Source organism: Tursiops truncatus, chromosome 1 (genome assembly GCF_011762595.2).
Source record: "Tursiops truncatus isolate mTurTru1 chromosome 1, mTurTru1.mat.Y, whole genome shotgun sequence".
Classification (NCBI taxonomy): Eukaryota; Metazoa; Chordata; class Mammalia; order Artiodactyla; family Delphinidae; genus Tursiops; species Tursiops truncatus.
The window spans coordinates 182,920,436-182,940,656 of NC_047034.1; the positions used below are offsets into that span (position 1 = coordinate 182,920,436).

Here is a 20,221-nt window from a genome sequence, read left to right on the forward strand (position 1 = left end):
CGGCGGGGGCTTTCCTGTGTTGCTAGTTCTTCCTGTTGAGCTGTGGGTTTCTGGAGGAGTCGGCAGAGGCCCAGAGTCGGGTGGTCGCTGTCACCTAGGCCACCCTGAGGCGCCCTCCCCAAGCCTGGAGCAAGAATTCTTTATTGGCAGCATTTCCTCTCCACGCTCGGAGGATCTTACTCCCCCGTCTCCTGTTTTCTGCTGTTACTGTTCCGTCCGATCCCCTGTCTTTGTAGGTTATCGAGCTCTTTCCTCAGGTTGCCGTGAGCTTGCCCTCCCCTTGGGGTCCTGCATGTCTACGGCAGTGTGTCTGGTGTGGACTGACCTTTCCTAGGGCTGCTTAGAACTCCCTGTGCTTCCCGATGGGAGGATTCAGCTCTTTGAACAGCTGTGGGCATTTCTCCGCCCTGTCCCTTCAGATGTCGCCTACCTCCCATCCTCACAGACCTGCCCCCCTGTTCCGATTTGAACCCTGTCTGTTCTGTGCCCCCCACACCTCCTGACGCCTGTCTCACATCCCCCCCGCCGGCCCCGTCATCTCCCTGAGCAGGTTTCTCAGTGTTTCCCGGGGTCCGTCCCTCGTTGAGTACTTCTCTCCTTGGTCGTATCTAATCGGCTGTTGAAATTGCTTGTTATGTGTCTAATTTCAGTTGCCGTATTTCTCATTTCTGAAAATTCTAAGTTCTTTTTCAGATCAGCTGGTATTTCTTGTTCTTTTCTCACGTCTGTAATTCTCTGCGTCTTTCTACTGCCTGACATCCTTGGAGTCTGGCCCTGCCCCTCGCCGTGTTTCGTGCTGGTCTCTGCGCGGACGTTGAAATCTGGGTTCGAATCTTCCCACGGCTGAGGCTCCACCCTCGGGCCTCTGTTAGTCTGACATCACAATGCTTCCCTCCCGATCCGAGGAGGTTTGGATTTGCTTCTTCCTGCTGCCAGCCAGGGACAGATTTTTATATTAAATTTTTAGCTTGTGTTATTTCTGTACAAAGTACAGTAGGTAACATCCAACCTTGTGAAAATGGACTTTGTGTTAGAAACTTTGTGAGGGGCTTCTTTTTCTCACCCAAATCCAGACCAAGTCCCTCCAAGTGTCCCCAGGAAGGTGGGGCTGTTTTTCTGGGTCTTTCACTGAAAGTGGAGCTTAGAGGGCTCCAGCTGAATGCAGGGCCCACAGTCCCAGCTCCCTACCTGTCTCACACACCTGACCTTGATCCTAAAACCCTAGATCCTTGGTTCAGGCCTCGCACGTGTTCTTGGGGGGACTGTGACCACTGCTCACCCCAGAGCATCTGTCCCTCTGGAGTTGGCCCCTGGGGACTTGCCTCCTTCCTCCCTCCCCCCCCCGTCCTCCTCCCTCCCTCCCCCTCCCTTCTTCCCTCCCTCCTTCCCTCCCCCCTCCTTCCCCCTCCCTCCCTCCCTCCCTCCCTCCTCCCCCTTCCCTCCCCCCTTCCTCCTCCCTCCCTCCCCCCCTCCCCTCCCCGCTTCCTTCCTTCCTTCCCTCAGCCCTTCACTCACACAACTGACTCTCAGGTGTTCCTCGAGCATCTCCTGTGAATTGAGTCCTGGCGAGGCAGCAGGGGCTCAGCACCCAGGACAGGCGAGAGGGGGGCCCCAAAGCCCCTCTGGGGCGCCAGCTGTTTGGACAGTGGCTTCTGCACGAGCACAGGGCGCTCACCTCCCGCCTTCATTGCACCTGCAGCTTTGACCCCCCTGGTCCCATGCCAGCCGGCATGTCCTGTGAAGTGCTTGTCACCTTCAAGCCCACGGTGAGTGTTGAGGCCAAGCCGTGGAAAAGGGGGTTTTCTCACCCTGTCGCAAGAGGGTGGTGGGTGGAATCGGGGTCTCCGCTGCCCCCCAGTCTCCACAGAGTGCTGTGACGGAGGAGGGACACACCTCAGAAGGGGTCACGCGGGCCCCCGTTAGGCTGTTTTATGCCCAAAACGTATTGGAATGTCCCTCAATGCCAGCAGGGTGACAAGGCGGCTCCTCTGTGCCGCTGGCTGCCAGGTGTGAGCACTCATGCTAGCGGGTCCGAGGGGGCGCGCTCCGTGGACCCCTCCCTCGGGCGGGGGTGGTGGCCATGCCTGTGTGGACAGCGCATGTCCCCGCGGATGGACCCCTCCCTCGGGCGGGGGGTGGTGGCCGTGCCTGTGCGGACAGCGCATGTCCCCGCGGAGGGCTGCGAGCATGTGCGTGGTTGGGTGGTTTTACTTTCTAGGTAAACAAAGATCTGGAAGGAAACATCTCGTTTCTGGCTCAGACGGGCAGGTTTTCCGTGCCACTGAAATGTTCAGCGAAGAAATGCTCCGTGAGTTCTCACCAAGCGTCCGGGTTGGGAGGGTGGGCGGCCGGGGCCTGAGGCGTCCAGCCTGGGAGGTGGGCACCCGTGGCAACGCTGGAAACGTCCAGGCGAGTCCTGTGCTGGGTGGAGCCCAGATTGCAGGAACCCCGGGTCAGAGGAGACCCTGCTCCTCCTGAAAGCTCTGTGGGGTCCCTTTGATTCCTTTCTTTTTTTGAGCTATAGTCGCCACGCTGCATCTTACGTCCCCAGTTTGTGCCTTTGGACCCCCTTCACCCATTTTGCCCACCTCCACCCCTGCCTCTGGGAACCACCATCTGTTTTTGTATCTGTGAGTTCCACGTTTTTTAGATTCCACATATAAGTGCGATCATACAGTATCTGTCTTTTCTGCCTGACTTATTTCACTTAGCTCAGTATCATCCAGGTTGTCGCAAATAGCAAGGTTTCCTTTTTAATGGCTGAATAACGTTCCATTTCATATGCACCACATCTTCTTTATCCATCCATCCATCGATGGCCGCTTAGGTTGCTTCCATGTCTTGACTTTTGTAAATGGTGCTTCAGTGAACATGGGCATGCACACAACTCTTCTGATGATACCAATTTCCTGCCTTTGGATAAATACCCAGAAGTGGAATTGCTGGATCATATGGTAATTCTACTTTTAATTTTTTGAGGAACCCCCATACTGTTTTCCGTAGTGGTTGCACTAATTTCATTCCCACCAACAGTGCACGAGGGTTCCCTTTTCTCCACGTCCTCTCCAACACTTGTTATTTCTTTCTTTTTGATAATAGCTATTCCAGCAGTATAAGGTGATGTCCCACTGTGGTTTTGCTTTGCATTTCTCTGATGACTAGTGATACTGACCACCTTTCATGTACCTGCTGGCCATTTGGATGTCTTCTTTGGAAAAATATCTATTCAGTTCCTCTGCCCATTTGTAAATCAGATTGTTTGTTTGTTTGTTTGTTTGTTTTTGCTATTCAGTTGTGTGAGTTCTTCATATATTTTGGATATTAACCCTTTATCAGGTATGTGATTTGTAAATAATTTCTCCCATTCCATAGGTTGCCTTTTCATTTTGTTGGTGATTTCCTTTGCTGTGCAGAATGGATTTTTTCTTTTAATTAAGAAAAGTTTCAAAGTAATGAAGAGCAGAAAGAAGAGTACAGTGTATACCCATGTACCCACTTCCAGAGTCCAGTCATTGTCAGCATGTGCCCCACTTGCCTCAGCTGTCCACCTGTCTGTGTTTGCTGGCCCACTTCCAAGTGACTTAGCGATATCACAGCACTCAGCGCCCACCCTTATAAAATGTCAGCATCTAGAATAAAATTAACCACACTCCTAGCTATCGCCTGTCACCAGTGCACATTCCAATGTACTGAGATGTCCCCAAACCAGCTTTTATAGCTGTGATTTTTTAAGCTGGGGTACAGTCAGGCTCACACACTGCATGGGATTATTAGGTTCTTAAGTCTCTTTTTTATACCGCCGTAACCATTTCTAGTGCACAGCAGGGGTGCTAAGCATTTCACGCTGTTGCGCAGCCCTCACCAGAGCTCTTCGTTTTGCCAAACCGAAGCTCTGTCCCCACTAAGCGCTCCCTCCAGCCCCTGGCGACCTCCGTTCTGCTTTCTGTCTCTACAAACACGATGACGCTAAGTGCCTTCTACAAGTGGAATCACAAGTATTGTCCCCTTTGTGACTGGCTTGTTTCACTGAGCACAGTGCCCTCAAGGTCCACCCACGTTGTAGCCTGGGTCAGAGTTTCCTTCCTTTTCAGGCTGATTGCTGTGGAGGGCTTTGCTTCTGTCCTTTTGCTGTTTGTTTTCATGGCCGCATAGCTCTTTTGTCCCTCATTTCCTGCGCGACTGTCTTCTTTATGTTTAGTTGATTTTATGCAGTGAAGTGTTTAAATTCCTTTCTCATCTCCTTTCACGTATTTTCTTTGCGGTTCCCGTGAGATTACATTGAACATCCTAGAGTTATAACAGTCTGACTTGGGTTTGTATTAGCCGACTTCGACAGCTTACGAAAACCCTGCTGCTTTACAACTTTGCTCCTACTCTGCGCAGTCACTGATGTCACAGAATTACATTTGTATAACTTGCGTGTCCAGAAACATGAACTAAAATTTTTAAATGCATTAGTTTCTTAAGTTATATAGAAAACAGAATGTGGAGTTACAGACCAAAGTTACGGTAACACTAGCTTTTAGACTAATAATTGCTTTTTAAAATAATGTATTAGTGTTTTAAACCATGTAGGAACTAAAAGTGCAGTTACAAACCATTGCGACAGTGACACCAGCTTCCATAATTGCCCACGTGTTTCCCTCTGCAGAGCTTGGAGTTACTGTCCGGGGCCCTTTCCTCTCACCTGCGGGACTCGCTGGGGCATTTCCTGCAGGCGAGTCTGTGGTGAGGAACTCCCGCAGCTTTTGTCTATCCGGGACTGTCTTGATTTCTTCCTCACTTTTAAAGGTTGTAGGATGCTCGACTGACATTTTTCTTCCTTGAGCACTTTGAATAAATGGGCTAACGGCGCCCTCGCCTCCAAAGAGTCTGATGAGAAACCTGCCCATGATGTTCCTCAGGCTCCTTGTGTGTGACGGGTCATTTCTCTCTTGCTGCTGTCAAGATTTTCTCTCTTTCTCTGGCCTTTAACAGTCCGATTAGAAGGTGTCTCAACACGAGTCTCTTTGAGTTCATCCTACTTGGGGTTTGTTGAACTTCTTGGATGTTTATATCATACCTTTCATCGAATGCCGGAACCTTTCGGCCATTATTTTTTGAAGTATTCTCTCTCTGCCCTTTTCTCTCCTCCTCCTAGGACCCCACAATGCGTATAGTGGCCCCTTGATGGTGTCCCACAGACCCCTCAGGCTCTGTTCACTTTTCTTCAGCCTTTTTTCTTCCTCTTCCTCAGCCTCGATGACCCCATTGTCCCGTCTCCAGGTTCCCGGATTCTGTCTTCTCCCTGATCAGATCCACCTCTGAATCCTGCTACTGAGTTTTCACTTCAGTTCTGGTACTTTTCAGCTCCAGATTTTTGTTGTTGTTTCTTTTTAGAAACGTTGGCATTTCCATTTTGTTCACACATCATTTTCTTGACTCCCTTCACACCTTCCTTTACCTCCTTTCCCTCTTTGAGCATCTTTAAGACAGTTGTGTCAAAGTCCTGCTCAAGTAGACCTGCCATCAAGTCCTTTTCAGGGACAGTTTCTGTTGATTTATTTTTTCTTTGAATGAATCATACTTTCTGTTTCCTTGTATGATTGTGGAGCACTGGACATTTGAATCTAATAATGTGGTAACTCTGGAAATCAGGTTTTCCCCTTTTCCAGGGTTTGCTGTGTTTTGTTATTGTTTCTGTTTCTTTGCCTTTTGACTGCTGTCAGCTCTCTCTGTGCTGAGGGTCAGCCTGAGATGTAACCTTACTGTCTTCCCAGGTCTCTTCTGAGCCTTTCCCTAGGCGTGCCTGGTCACTTCCTGGTTTTCCCTGTCCTAAACTTTAATATCTGACTCACAAATGAGGAAAAAGAGAAAAATGAAGGAGGGGAGGAAAGAAAGTGTGCTGGCCCTTTAAGTCCCCTGGAGTCACTTCAGGAGAGGGGGAGGGGCATGTGACAATGGGACAGGAGCAGCAACTATGGTAGTTCTATCTGAGGAACCTCCACACTGTTTTCTACGTAGCTGCACCATCTTACATTCCCACAAACAGTGCACAAGAGTTCCAATTTCTCCACGTCTTCACCAGCACTTGTTGTTTTCTGGGGTTTTTTGACAGGAGCCATCCTGATTGGTGTGAGGTGGTGTCTCATTGTAGCTTTGATTTGCATTTCCCTGATGATCAGTGATGTTGAGCATCTTTTCATGTGCTTGTTGGCCATGGGTATGTCTTCCTCGGAAAAATGTCTATTCAAGTCCTTTACTCATTTTGAATTTGGTTGTCATTTGTTTTGTTGTTGTTGAGTTTTAGAAGTTCTGTGTGCGTTCTGGGTATTAACCCCTTATCAGATATATGAGTTGCAAATATTTTCTCCCATTCTCTGGGCTGTCATTTTACTCTGTAGAAAATGTCTTTTGATATAAAAATTTTTTCAACTTTCATGAAGTCCAGTTTGTCCATTTTTTCTTTCATTGCCTGCACCTTTGGTGTCGTATCTAAGAAATTATTGCCAAATTCAGTGTTGTGAAGATTTTACCCTTTGTTTTCTTCTAAGGGTTTTATTGTTTTAGGTCTTATATTTAGGCCCTTGATCCATTTTAAGTTAATTTTTGTGTATGGAATTAGGTAATTCTTTTGCATGTGGACATCCACTTTTCCCAGGGCCATTTGTTGAAAAGACTGTCTTTTCCCCCACTGAATGGTCTTGGCACCCTTGTCAAAAGTTATTTGACCATATATGTGAGGGTTTATTTCTAGGCTCTCTGTTCTACTCCATTGGTCTGTATGTCTGTCTTTATGCTAGTGCCACACTGTTTTGATCACTGTAGCTTTGCAGTAAGTTTTGAAATGAGGAAGAATGACTCCTCCAGTTTTGTTCTTCCTTTTCAAGATTGTTTGGGCTATTCTGGGTCCCTTGTGATTCCATATGAATATTAGAATGGATTTTCCTGTTGCCTTAAAAAATGTCATTTGAATTTTGATAGGGATTGCATTGAATCTGTAGATTGCTTTGGGTAATATTGATTTCTTAACAATAGTAAGTCTTACAGTCCATGAATGTGGGATGTGTTTCCATTTATTTATGTCTTCTTTCAACAATGTTTTGTAGTTTTATGGTACAAGCCTTTCACCTCCTTGGCTAAGATAACTCCTAAAAATTTTATTCTTTTTTTATGTCATTGTAAATGGATTTGTTTTTGTAATTTCCTTTTCAGATTGTTCACTGTTCATGTACAGAAATGCAACTGATTCTTGTGTGTTGACTTTGTATCTTGCTACTTTGCTGAATTTGTTTATTAGATCTAACAGCTTTCTTGTGGAGTCTTTAGGATTTTCTGCGTATAAGATCATGTAATGTGCAAACAGAGATAATTTTACTTCTTCCTTTCCAACTTGGATACCGTTTTTTTCTTGACTAATTGCTGTGGCTAGAATTTCTAGTACTATGTCGAATAGAAGTGGGGAAAGCAGGCATCCTTCCCTCATTCCTCATCTTAAAGTAAAAGCTTTCAGTCTTTCACCATTGAATATTATGTTATGTTTTATTGCAATATTATGTTATGTTGCTTTCATATTTGGTTTTTATTATATTAAGGTAGTTTCTTTCTATTCCTATTTTGTTGAGTGCTTTTATTATAAAAGCGTGTTGAATTTTGTCAGATGCTTTTTCTTCATCAATTGAGATAATCATGTGGGTTTTCCCCCTTCATTTTGCTGATGTCACATACTTCATTGATTGATATTTTTACATTCAACCATCCTTACATTCCAGGAATAAATTCCACTTGGTCATTGTGTATATTCTGTTTGCTAATATTTTGTTGAGGGTTTTTGCATCAATATTCATAAGGCATTTTGGTCTGTACTTTTCTTTTGTTGTGGTATCTTTGTCTGGCTTTGGTATCAGGGTTATGCCAGCCTCCTAGATGAGTTATGAAGTGTTTCTACCTCTTCAGTTTTTTGGAAAGTTTGAGAAGGGTTGGTATTCTGTAACTGTTTGGTAGAATTCATCAGTGACGCCATCAGGTTCAGGGCTCTTCTTTGTCAGGAGATTTTTTATGATACATTCAATGTTCTTACTAGTCACAGGTCTCTTCAAATTGTCTGATTTCTTTCTGGTTCAGTGTTGGTAGGTTTTTGTTTTCTAGGAATGTGTACATTTCATCTGGGTTTGTTGCAGGTTGTTGGTATGAGTGTTTATAGTACTCACTTACAATGCTTTTTACTTCTGTAGAATCAGTATTAATGTCCCCACTTTCATTTCTGATTTTAGTAATTTGAGTCTTTCTTTTCTTAGTCCATGTAGCAGAAGTTTGTCAATTTTGTTGATCTTTTGAAGAACCAACTTTTGATTTCATTAATTTTCTTTATTTTTCTATTCTCTCTTTTGTTTGTCTCTGCTCTGATCTTTATTATTTTCTTCTGTCTGCTAGTTTTGGATTTCGTTTGTTCTTTTCCTGATTTCTTCAGTAGCGAACATAAGTTGTTGACTTGAGATCTGTCTTGTTTTATGTTTGGTTTTGGTTTTGGTTTTGGTTTTTTGGCTGCACCATGCGGCTCGCGGGATCCTAGTTCCCCGACCAGCAGTCAAACCCTGGCCCTCCACAGTGAAAGTTCAGAGTCCCAACCGCTGGACCGCCGGGGAACTCCCTGTCTTGTTTTTTAACGTAAGCTGTGTAATGTAATGTAATGTAATGTCAGTTTTTTCTTTAATAAATTTATTTATTTTATTTATTTTTGGCCGCGTTGGGTCTTCGTTGCTCTGCACAGGCTTTCTCTAGTTGCGCTGAGCGGGGGCTACTCTTCGTTGCGGTGCGCGGGCTTCTCATTGCGGTGGCTTCTCTTGCTGTGGAGCACGGGCTTCAGTAGTTGTGGCGTGTGGGCTCTAGAGCGCAGGCTCAGTAGTTGTGCCACGCAGGCTTAGTTGCTCCTCAGCATGTGGGATCTTCCTGGACCAGGGCTCGAACCCGTGTCTCCTGCACTGGCAGACAGATTCTTAACCCCTGCGCCGCCAGGGAAGTCTCTGACTTTTCAAAACTTGCACTCAGGCGCTCCCAAACTGCTATGATCAGTACACAGTCTATGATTTCTGGGATGTGGACTGTGTCCTGGGCTGTGCAGAGGCCCTGCCTCCCCCCATGAGCCAGAGGCAGCCGGCGCTCCTGTGTCCCCTCAGGGGTGCAGGGTGACAGGTGGGAGAGGAGAGCTTGCTGTGAGCCTGGCGTGGTCACCCTGGCTCACTCGGGGTCCTTGGGCAGCTGTCCCTCGACAAGGAGCTCATCGACTTCGGCAGCTGCGTGGTGGGTGAGACTGCATCCCGGACCGTCACGCTGACCAACCTCGGGGGCTTGGGCACCGGGCTCAGGTTTCTCCTGGCATCAGAGTGCTGTGAGATGGACACGTCCCCGTCGGTCTTCAGCACGGTGAGTGTGCTGCTGCTCCTGGTCAGTGCCGTGACTGCCCGGCCAAGGGCAGCACGTGGCATCTCCCGCCCCGAGACACAGTCCCACGAGTGTAAAGGGGGCCACGCCGATGTGGGCGGGAGAAGGCCCAGAAGCAGGACGGCCTCCGGTCAGTCTAGGTAGAAGAGATCTGTCTCCGTAAGGAGTGCACCTAGGGCAGCAGGATGCTGTCCCGTCATACGTGTTGGCAAGGTGGTGGCCAGGCGCTCCAGGCCCTAAAGTCCCAGCCTGTGGGGACGGGCGGTCCAGCCCAGACACCCCAGGCTGAAAAGCACAGCAAACCCTGCCCCGCACCTGCACCTCTCCCAAAGGTGCGAGGGGGGCCCTGGTCCTCTCACGGGAAGGCTGTGCACGTGTGCTGCTGAGGAAGCGGAAACAGGTGGGACCCCATCAGTGGAGACAACTTCCAGCACAGCCAATGGACACTGGGGGGGATTATTTGGGGGTGAGGACAACTGCCTGGGCCCTCAGGGCTCCCCGCGGGCACCAGCCCTCTCCTGGTGGGTGTCTGTCCGGCTGGACGGCAGCTCCACCCAGGCAGTGCCCTGTGTGTCCCCCCGTGGCCCCTGAGTTGCACGCGGCAGGCACTCCGTTGGTCTGTTGTGAGCCCAGGGGAAAGGACTGGGGGCCAGTGACCTCTGGGAAAGGAGCAGAGGTGGGGTTGGGCCGCTCTCGGCCTGCTGGGATCTGAGCTGAAGCCAGGAGAGCTCGGGGCTGGAGCCTGTGGGGCCCAAGCCCATGTGGGGGAGGAGCAGGCGTCCTGGAGGAACTCGGCTGCGTGCACGCATGCAGCAGGCTCTGGGACAGGGCCAAGGCGGAGCCCGCCTGGGCGAGAGGGGCCCTGAGCCCCGGACGAGCCCGGCACGGGTCGCCAGAGAGCGGTTGAGGGGTGCTGTGGGAGCCCGCGGCCCCCAGCCCGGATACGGCCAGGCTCTCAACGTGGCCCTCCCCAGATGGCGGGTGCGGACGGTTGATGGGAAAGGCAAGTGGAAACTGCCAGTAAAGGTGTCACGTTCTCTTTTTCAGAGCAGTAACTTCACGTATGAAGACAAGGGTTTTGACAGTAACGTCGCCACCAGTTTTTCCAAGCAGCTGACGGCGGGCAATGAGTCCGTGCCCGCAGATGTGCCGAGCCAGAAGGAGTCTGGAAAACTGGACATAAAGGAGAAGGAGGAGGGGCGCCCCGTAGGTGAGCCGGGCCCGCGACCTGCGCTCAGCACGCAGCCCTGGGCCACCTTGGCCGCAGGGCCCCGAGCCCCAGCCGTTTGACAGGCAGAGGGGCTGGCAGGCCGGGTCGGAGGGCCCCAGAGGGACAGATTCCGGGAGCCACTCCAAGCATGGTTGCGTCCGGTGAAGGCCGGTTGTGCCAGTGTGGTACCGGGGGCTGGGCGGTGCAGAGTTTTTCCAGGCTCCAGTTTTAAGTGAGTAAGAAGATATTCATATGCATTTATGTATTCAACTACATACTGGTTATGGAGTGGATTAAAATTTGCATCCATATTTAAGCTAACAGAAGGCTTAAAGGAAATGCACAGCTTTGGACCACCAGGCTGGCCACAAGGGGAACTGCCCTCCTCCCTGCCCTTGGTGGCCCTTGTTGGGACATCTGAGGAGCCCTGCCTGGTGGAGGGAGGGAGGGGATGGGGAAGGGGCCGGGGGCTCTGCTGATGGGGTCGCTGAAGGCCCCAGGCTGGCTCCGTCTGGAAGTCAAGTGCATGTAACACGTGAGGACAGTTTAAAGAAGAGCCAGGAAGTCGGCAGCCCGAGCCCAGGTGGAGCTTGAGGAGGACGAGGGCCCAGGCGGCCGCGCTCACCGGACACACCGCCTCCCCAGGGGCGTCCCTCTGGCGTTGTCTTCAGCGTTCCCTTGCCTCCCTTTGCCTTTTCCCTCCACGCTCACGGTCAGAAAGGGCTGCATTTCCCCAGCGTCGGAGCCGCGGGAGCACATCCTGAGTTGTCTGGTTGTGTAGCGTTGAGCTCTGTGGGGCGTCCACGTGGACTGGGCGGGGGTCCTCTGCGTAGCGGCTCCTCTCACGAACATGCCTCGGTCACAGGCCACCCCCACCGGCTCACATCAGGGGGACTTCACGGCGCGGGCCGTGCGCGCAGGGGCTCAGGCGGCGTCTCCAAGTGTGTGAGTCTCCCTGGGGCGTGTCTTTGCCGCATCGCGGGGGACGCGCGGCCTCACTCTTATTACTGCGTCTGTTCTTGTCCCGCGTGGCTGCAGCTGGGACTGCGCTACCCAGTGCAGCTGCCGCTAGTCACATCTGGCTATTCAGATTTAAATTAACCAAAATTAAGTAATAGGAGAATTTCGTTCCTCCTTCCCAGGAGCCACATTTCAAGAGCTCACAGCCACCCGCGGCCCATGGCTGGGTCCCACTGGGCAGCTCCGCGGGGTCGGTCTGGAGGCCTGGGAAGGGAGGCTCCCGTCTGCACTGCTCACGCCGCCGGTGAGGTTGCCTGTCTTTCCAGGTGCCTGTTTACCATTTGTATTTTCTTTTGTATGAAATGCCTGTTCAAGCTTTTCACCCACTTTTCTACGGGGTTGTTTGTCCTTTCTTATTTATTCATAGGAGTTCTTTCCAGATCCTGTATACTTAGCCTTTGTCAGTTAGGAGGTTGCAAAGATTGCCTCCAAGTCGAAGTCGTGGCTCGTCCTTTTACTCCCTTTATGATCTCTTTTCTTAAGTCAGAGTTCTTAATTTTATTTTATTTTTCATTTATTTATTTTTTTGGCCGTGCCACGTGGCATGTGGGATCTTAGTTCCCCAACCAGGGATCAAACCCGCACCCCTCGCATTGGAAGTGCAGAGTGTTAACCGCTGGACTGCCAGGGAAGTCCCAAAGTTCTACTTATTTATTTATTTGGCTGCGCCGGGTCTTAGGTGCGGCACGCAGGATCTTCGTTGCGGCATGAGGGATCTTTAGTTGCGTCATGCTAACTCTTAGTTGTGGCATGCGTGCGGGATCTAGTTCCCTGACCAGGGATTGAACCCAGGCCCCGTGCATTGGGAGCAAAGAGTCTTAACCGCTGGACCACCGGGGAAGTCCCGGAAGTCCCGAAGTTCTTAATTTTAATGTTTGCAAATCTGCCCATCATTTCTTTTGAGGTGTGCGCTTTATGCCTTTATAGCAACTTTTCCCCTATCCCAAGGACATAAGACATGGCTCTTACGTTTGGGTCTGTGGTCCAGCTAATTTCTGTGTGTGATGTGAGGTAGATGCCAAGGCTCTTCTTTTTCCCACGTGTATGTCCCATTGTTCCTGCAAAACAGGTTGAAAATACTTTCCTTTCCCTGGTGGATTGATTTGTTATCTTTGTTGCAAATGGATTGAAAGTGTGGGTGTACTTCTGGACTCTGTATGCGATCGGTTGACCCATTTACCGCTCCTGACCAGCACTGTCCACCTGGATTACTGTAGCTCTAGGGTTAGCCTTGAAGCCACGTAGTGTTAAGTCACCCAACTTTGCTCTTTTTTTTGGCAAGGTATTTGCTTTGGATATTTTAGGTACTTGCATTTCCATATGTTTTCTTTATGTATAAATTTGTTTATTTTATTTTTAATTTATTTTCGGCTGCGTTGGGTCTTCGTTGCTGCGTGCGGGCTTTCTCTAGTTGCGTCGAGCGGGGGCTACTCTTTGTTGCAGTGTGCGGGCTTCTCATTGCAGTGGCTTCTCTTGTTGCAGAGCATGGGCTCTAGGCATGCAGGCTCCAGTAGTTGTGGCACTCGGGCTCAGCAGTCGTGGCTTGCAGGCTTAGTTGCTCCGCGGCATGTGGGATCTTCCCAGACCAGGGCTTGAACCCGTGTCCCCCTGCATTGGCAGGCGGATTCTTAACCACTGCGCCACCAGGGAAGCCCCTGGGGGGCTGTTGATAAACGTTGGTGTGAACGTGGGATGCAGGGGTGCATGGGACCCCTGCCTCGGTATTTTTCTAATACTCCAGGAAAGCATCTTTCAAAAGACCGTTTTTGTAAACTCACACGTGGCTTCAAGACGTACTTTAAATCTACAGTAATCAGGACAGTGTGGTCCAGATAAGGACACATGGATCAGCGGATCAGAACAGAGATTACAAAACGTGGAGAGAGGAGAGACGCTGGGGTGCACATAGATGGTTCTGTTCCCAGGGGGACAGAGGGTGAGTGGGTAGGGCTCCCTCCTCACCTCCTCTGCCTCCTGTGCTGGCTCAGGGGGTCAGCTGGCCTTGACCCCCAGCACCACACGTCAGGAGGGGCCACCTTCCGAGTGGAGTTTGGGCCACCCCCCACGGGAGGTTCGTGGGGGTCCTCACATCAGCTGTGCAGCTCCCAGCGTGGGCCCCTGAGACCTGCTGGCCCAGAACCTTCCCCACGGCTGCAGCATGGGGCGTGGCAGGAGTGCTCAGAGCAAAGGGTCTGCCTCAGAGGGCTGCACACGTGGCGGACAAGTACATCACGAGTATGAGCTGCCCCAGAGCAGAGCAGCAAGGAAGCAGCAGCGTGGGCCCCTTGCCCTTTAAAGGTGGCGAGGGGGTCACCTTGATGGTTGAAAACCATCAGCCAGGACGTCCCTGGTGGCGCAGCGGCTAAGAATCCGCCTGCCAATGCAGGGGACACGGGTACGAGCCCTGGTCCGGGAAGATCCCACATGCCACAGAGCAACTAAGCCTGTGGGCCACAAGTACTGAGCCTGCGCTCTAGAGCCAGCGAGCCACAACTACTGAGCCTGCATGCCACAACTACTGAAGCCCACGTGCCTAGATCCCGTTCTCGGCAACAAGAGAAGCCACCGCAATGAGAAGCCCGCGCACTGCAACAAAGAGTAGCCCCCACTCGATGCAACTAGAGAAAGCCCGCGCGCAGCAACAAAGACCCAGTGCAGCCAAAAATAAATAAATAAATCAATTTATTTTTTTAAAAAAAGAGAAGAAAACCATCAGCCAGTTCCGTGTGGGTCTGCAGCCTGGACCTGTGACCCCGTGCTGTCTCCAGCCGAGACTTTAGGGGAAAGTGGTCCCAGGTTGGAAGAGCTTCGGGGCCCAGCCACACAAAGGCCAACCCTCTCTGGAGAAGTGCAGCTTCAGCTCAGAACTCAAGGAGCTCCACAGGTAAAGTGCCAGGAAGCACGTGCTCACAGTCAAAACCTCCTCTGCCTCTTCATTACGATACTAGCAGATGGATCCAGCAGGATGTGAGAAAGGATAATACATCATAAGCAAGCGGGGTCTGTCCTCCGAACACAAGGCTGGTTCAGCATTCAAAAACCATCCAATATTGGGCTTCCCTGGTGGCGCAGTGGTTGCGAGGCCGCCTGCCGATACAGGGGACACGGGTTCATGCCCCGGTCCGGGAAGATCCCACATGCCGCGGAGCGGCTGGGCCCGTGAGCCATGGCCGCTGAGCCTGCGCGTCTGGAGCCTGTGCTCCGCAAAAAAAAAAAGAAAAATCATCCAATATTATTCACCATATCAACAGAAGAAAGAAGAAAAAACATTATGATCGTCTTAACAGATGGAGAAAAAGCTTTTGACAAAATTCCACATCCATTGGTGATGGAAGATCTCAGTGAACTAGGAGTAGAAGAAAATTTCCTCAACCTGATGATGGGCATCTTTGAAAAACAAGAAACAAAAACTAAACCTGGGCTTCCCTGGTGGCACAGTGGTTGAGAGTCCGCCTGCTGATGCAGGGGACACGGGTTCATGCCCCGGTCCAGGAGGATCCCACATGCCGCGGAGCGGCTGGGCCCGTGAGCCATGGCCGCTGAGCCTACGCGTCCGGAGCCTGTGCTCCGCGATGGGAGAGGCCACAACGGTGAGAGGCCCGCGTACCAAAAAAAAAAAAAAAAAAAAAACCTAACAGTTACCATCATACTTGATGAAAGATTGAATGCTTCTCCTGAAGGTTGGGAGTACAGCAAAGATGCTCATTCACTCATAGCTATTCAGTGCAATAAGGCAAGAAAAGGAAATAAAAGAAATAAAATTTGAAAAGAAAAAAATAAAATCAGCTTTATTCACAGACAACATGACTGTCTATCTAGAATATCTCAAAGAATCCCCCAAAAGTTACAGAACTAGTGCGTTTAGCAAGGTCACAGGATACAATATACAAAAATCAAGCACATTTCTAGATAGAAATTAACAATTGGAAATTAAATTTTTATAAGTATCATTTATAATAGCACCGAAAACATGAACTAGTAAGTTATAAAGCTAAGAAAAAATGTTCAGGGTCTGTATGCTGAAAACTACAAAGCTCTGATGAAAGAAATCAAAGGCCTCAATTTATTAATTGGGAGATCCATGGAGCTTGTGGATGGAAAGACTCAATATTGTTAAGAGGTCGGTTCTCCCAAAACTGGCTATAGATGAATGCAATTCTAATCAAAATCTAGCAGGGCTTTTTATGGGAATTGACAAGCTGATTCTAAAATTTATATGGAGGGACTTCCCTGGTGGTCCAGTGGGTAAGACTCCAAGCTCCCAATGCAGGGGGCCTGGGTTCGATCCCTGGTCGGGGAACTAGATCCCGCATGCATGCCGCAACTAAAGATCCTGTGTGCTGCAACTAAGACCCAGTGCAGCCAAAATAAATAATAAATAAAAATTTTTAAACAAATAAAATTTATATAGAAATCTAAAGGACCTAAAATAACAAACAATTTTGAAAAAGAACAAAGCTAGAAGACTCAGACTACCTGATTTCAAGACTTCCTCTAAAGCTGGAGTAACACATAGCGTGATATTGGCAGAGGGAGAGACACAGGGTTTCAGTGGGACAGGATAAAGGGTCCAAAAATAGACCCACACAAATATGCAAAGGTAATTCCTTGGAGAAAGAAAGTCTTGTCCTCAAATGAGACCTTAACAATTAGATAAACATATGCTCCCAAATTAACCTCCATCCATTCCTCTCGCTGTAAACAAAAACTGCTCAAAATCATAGATCTAAATGTAAAACCTAAAATTATAAAACTTCTAAAAGAAACACAGGAGAAAATCTGTGTAACCTTGGTTTGGGCAAAGATTTCTTAGGTATGACATCAAAAGCATGAGCCATTCTTTAAACTGTACGGTTTAAACTATAAACTGTACATCAAAAAAAAAAAAAAAAAAAACCTCTGGACTTCATCAAAGCTAAAACTATCTGCTCTTCTAAACAGACTGTTAAGAGAATGAAAGACAAGCCACTGAGGGCTTCCCTGGTGGCGCAGTGGTTGAGAGTCTGCCTGCCGATGCAGGGGACACGGGTTCGTGCCCCGGTCTGGGAAGATCCCACATGCCGCGGAGCGGCTGGGACTGTGAGCCATGGCCGCTGGGCCTGCGCGTCCGGAGCCTGTGCTCTGCAACGGGAGAGGCCACAGCAGTGAGAGGCCCGCGTACCGCAAAAAAAGAAAAAGATAAGCCACTGACTGTCAGAAAATATTAGCAAATCACTGACCTGATAAAGAACAGATCCAAGTAAGTCAGAAAGAGAAAGACAAATACTGTATGCTGACACACATATACGGAATTTAAGGAAAAAAATGTCATGAAGAACCTAAGGGTAAGACAGGAATAAAGACACAGACCTACTAGAGAATGGACTTGAGGATATGGGGAGGGGGAAGGGTAAGCTGTGACAAAGCGAGAGAGAGGCATGGACATATACACACTACCAAATGTAAGGTAGATAGCTAGTGGGAAGCAGCCGCATGGCACAGGGAGATCAGCTCGGTGCTTTGTGACCGCCTGGAGGGGTGGGATAAGGAGGGTGGGAGGGAGGGAGATGCAAGAGGGAGGGGATGTGGGAACATATGTATATGTATAACTGATTCACTTTGCTATAAAGCAGAAACTAACACACATCGTAAAGCAAGTATACTCCAATAAAGATGTAAAAAAAAAAAAAAAAAGAACAGATCCAAAATGTATAAAGAACTTTGAAACCTCAATTAGAAAACAAATAACCCAGTTTTCAAATGGGCAAATGACTTGAACAGACACTTGACCAAAGAAGATGTGTAGATGGCAAGTAAGCACATGAAAAGACGCGACAACAGTAGACAGACGGAAAAACAAATTAGAACCACGATGGGCCGTCACTACACGCCTGTTAGAAGGGCGAGATTAAACCCCAGCCCCTGACAGAAGCAAGTGCTGGTGAGGGGCTGCCGTGACTCTCGTCCGTTGCTGCTGGGAGTGCGCAGCGGTGTAGCCACTGTGGAGAGCAGTTCAGCAATTTCTTATAAAGTCGAACAAACCCCGTACAACCCAGAAACCCCACTCCTAGGTACTTACCCAAAGAAATGAAAACTAAATTCGAACAGAAACCTGCATGTGAATTCTTTGGGATTGCCGACGTCTGCTGACTGGTGAGTGGATACACAACCTGGCACCCCTCTGCTCTGCAGCGCTACTCAGCAATGAAAAGGAATGAACTGGGGACCCACACGCAACACGGATGCACCTCACGACATCACACTAATGAAAAACGTCAGACGCAGAAAACTGCAAACCATGTGATTCCATTTATGTGTCATTCTGGAAAAGGCAAAACTGTAGGGACAGAACACGGACCAGTGGTTGCCAGGAGCCAGGGAGGGATTGACTACTAAGGGGCACAGGGAGAGCTGGGCTGGGAGGTGATGGAAACGTTCTGTATCTTGATTGTGGTGGGGGATACACCCTGTATGCATTTGTCAAAGCTTTCAGAAGTTTACACTAAAAAAAAGAAATGGGGGAGAAATCCCTCAACACAAACGACAGAGAGCATTACGATCTTGCATGCTTCAGATATGATATGATCAGACACTGAAAATAAAACAAGCACACTTAACACTTTGAAAAATATCACAAAGGAATAAGATCAAATAGAATTGAAATGAGGGACTTCCCTGGTGGCGCAGTGGTTAAGAATCCGCCTGCCAATGCAGGGGACATGGGTTCGAGACCTGGTCCGGGAGGATCCCACATGCCGCGGAGCAACTAAGCCCGTGCGCCACAACTACTGAGCCTGTGCTCTAGAGCCTGTGCTCTGCAACAAGAGAAGCCACCGCAATGAGATGCCCGCGCACCGCAACGAAGAGTAGCCCTGCTTGCCGCAACTAAAGAAAGCCCCCGCGCAGCAGCGAAGACCCAACACAACCCAAAATAAATAAGTTTATTTTTTTAAAAAAATAAAGAAAATGAACCAAATAAAACTTCAAGCAGTAAGAATATGATCACTGAAAACAAACAAAACCCCAATCACTGGGTTAAACTGTGGATTAGACACTGCTGAAGAGACAATTAGGGAACTAGAAGATAGAGATGGAAACATGAAAGAAGCAGTACAACACGTGTACTGTTGAGGATGAGTAAGGAGCGACTTGTCCGTTGGAATCTGGAAAAGACAGTATTTAAAGAGCTACTTGCTGAGAATGTTCTAAAATGTCGAAATGCCTCTAACTCCAGGAAGTGAGTAAATACCCACTCTGTGACTGACAGAACAGAATGGACGCGTGGAGCAGATACACTGCACACGTGATTAATGCAAGTCTTCCTAATCGTTAACAAGCCTGATTCTAGAATGAGTGGAAGCGCACCATATTCCCAGCAAACTGACCAACACGATTCCACCCTGGGTCACCAAGGGACCCCAGCCAGCATCCATGCAAGATGAAGCAGCTGACCCCAGGGTCTGGCCTGGACGCAGGGCGTAGGGAAGGACCCCGTGGGCCCATGTCTGGGCTCTCACCGAGGTAACTCCTGAAGCAGACAAGGACGTAAACAGTGGGGGGGCGGGAGCCAGCTGACCCACTCGCCCCACCCAACCTGGTGACAGTCACAGCTGCTGGCTGCATGAGAAGTCTGCCACACTGGAGGAGCCAGAACTGGGGGCCTCTGCCTTTACGACCCCAGGCCCCAGAAATGGTGCATACCGCCCTGTGGTAGCCTGGGGCAGGCCGCAGCAGTGCACCTGGGGTCTCCACAGGGCCAGGCTGGCAGCCCAGCTGGGGAAGGACTCAGAAAGGACGCTGACCTTCACCTCTCCTATCAAACTGGGTCTGTTCACTTGCAAAGTCAACAGGAAGACCTTCTCAGATGAGAGGAAACAGGGTCTACCCTTCCTGATGGATGGCCTGCCATTCTTGGGGTGCCCCCCCAAATCCCGAGGGGCGGGCCGGGATCCATGGCCCACCAGTGGGGAAGAGATGTTCAAAACATGCAGGCAACGTGCACACAGACAAGGCTAAATGAGTGTGAAAATGAGGCTGCGAACATGTTATCATCACCTGAAAGTGGACACTGTGTTACATTTCCAGGGCCCAGCAGCCCCTCGGGCTCCGGTGGGTCCCTGGGAAATGGCTGACCCCCTCCCCACGCCCCACCCTGGCCCAGCCCTGACACAGCACCCTGCTGTTTCCTCCTCTTCATACAAACCCCCTTGAGCCCACTTTCCACTCCTCCTGCTTTGAAGTGAAGCCCCAGATGGTCCACTTCTCGGCCGTCCCCTCTCCAGTGCGCTGCTCTCAGGCCACTGCACCCACCGGGCCGCCCTGGGGCCAGCATCCTTCCCCCACCCCCTTCCCTGCGCTGGGGCTTTGGGCAACTAGGGACCCTCTGCCACCCCAGCCTCCTGCTCCAGAGGTCGCAGTGCCCACTGTCCAAGTGGCCTGGGGCTTGAGCTGGGGGTCCCCGAGTTCCCGAGGTCCCTGACCAGGAGATGGCCACGGGGGGAGGGGGTCTGCGGGGGCACATCCATGCAAACCTGGGGCCACAATGATAGCCTCCTGTGGCCCCTAGCCCTGGGAAAGGGTGGGGTTGCTGGA

At 49.8% G+C, this 20,221-nt stretch overlaps 1 protein-coding gene across 1 annotated transcript in view; it reads left to right on the top strand.

Annotated features, from left to right (window-relative positions):
* The window catches only part of CFAP74 (cilia and flagella associated protein 74), a 57,926-nt gene that overhangs the window by 13,899 nt on the left and 23,806 nt on the right, over window positions 1–20,221 (top strand). Inside the window, 4 exon segments of the mRNA XM_033841420.1 lie at window positions 1,700–1,766; window positions 2,219–2,308; window positions 9,238–9,402; window positions 10,468–10,630. Of these exon segments, the coding sequence (XP_033697311.1) occupies window positions 1,700–1,766; window positions 2,219–2,308; window positions 9,238–9,402; window positions 10,468–10,630 (485 nt within the window).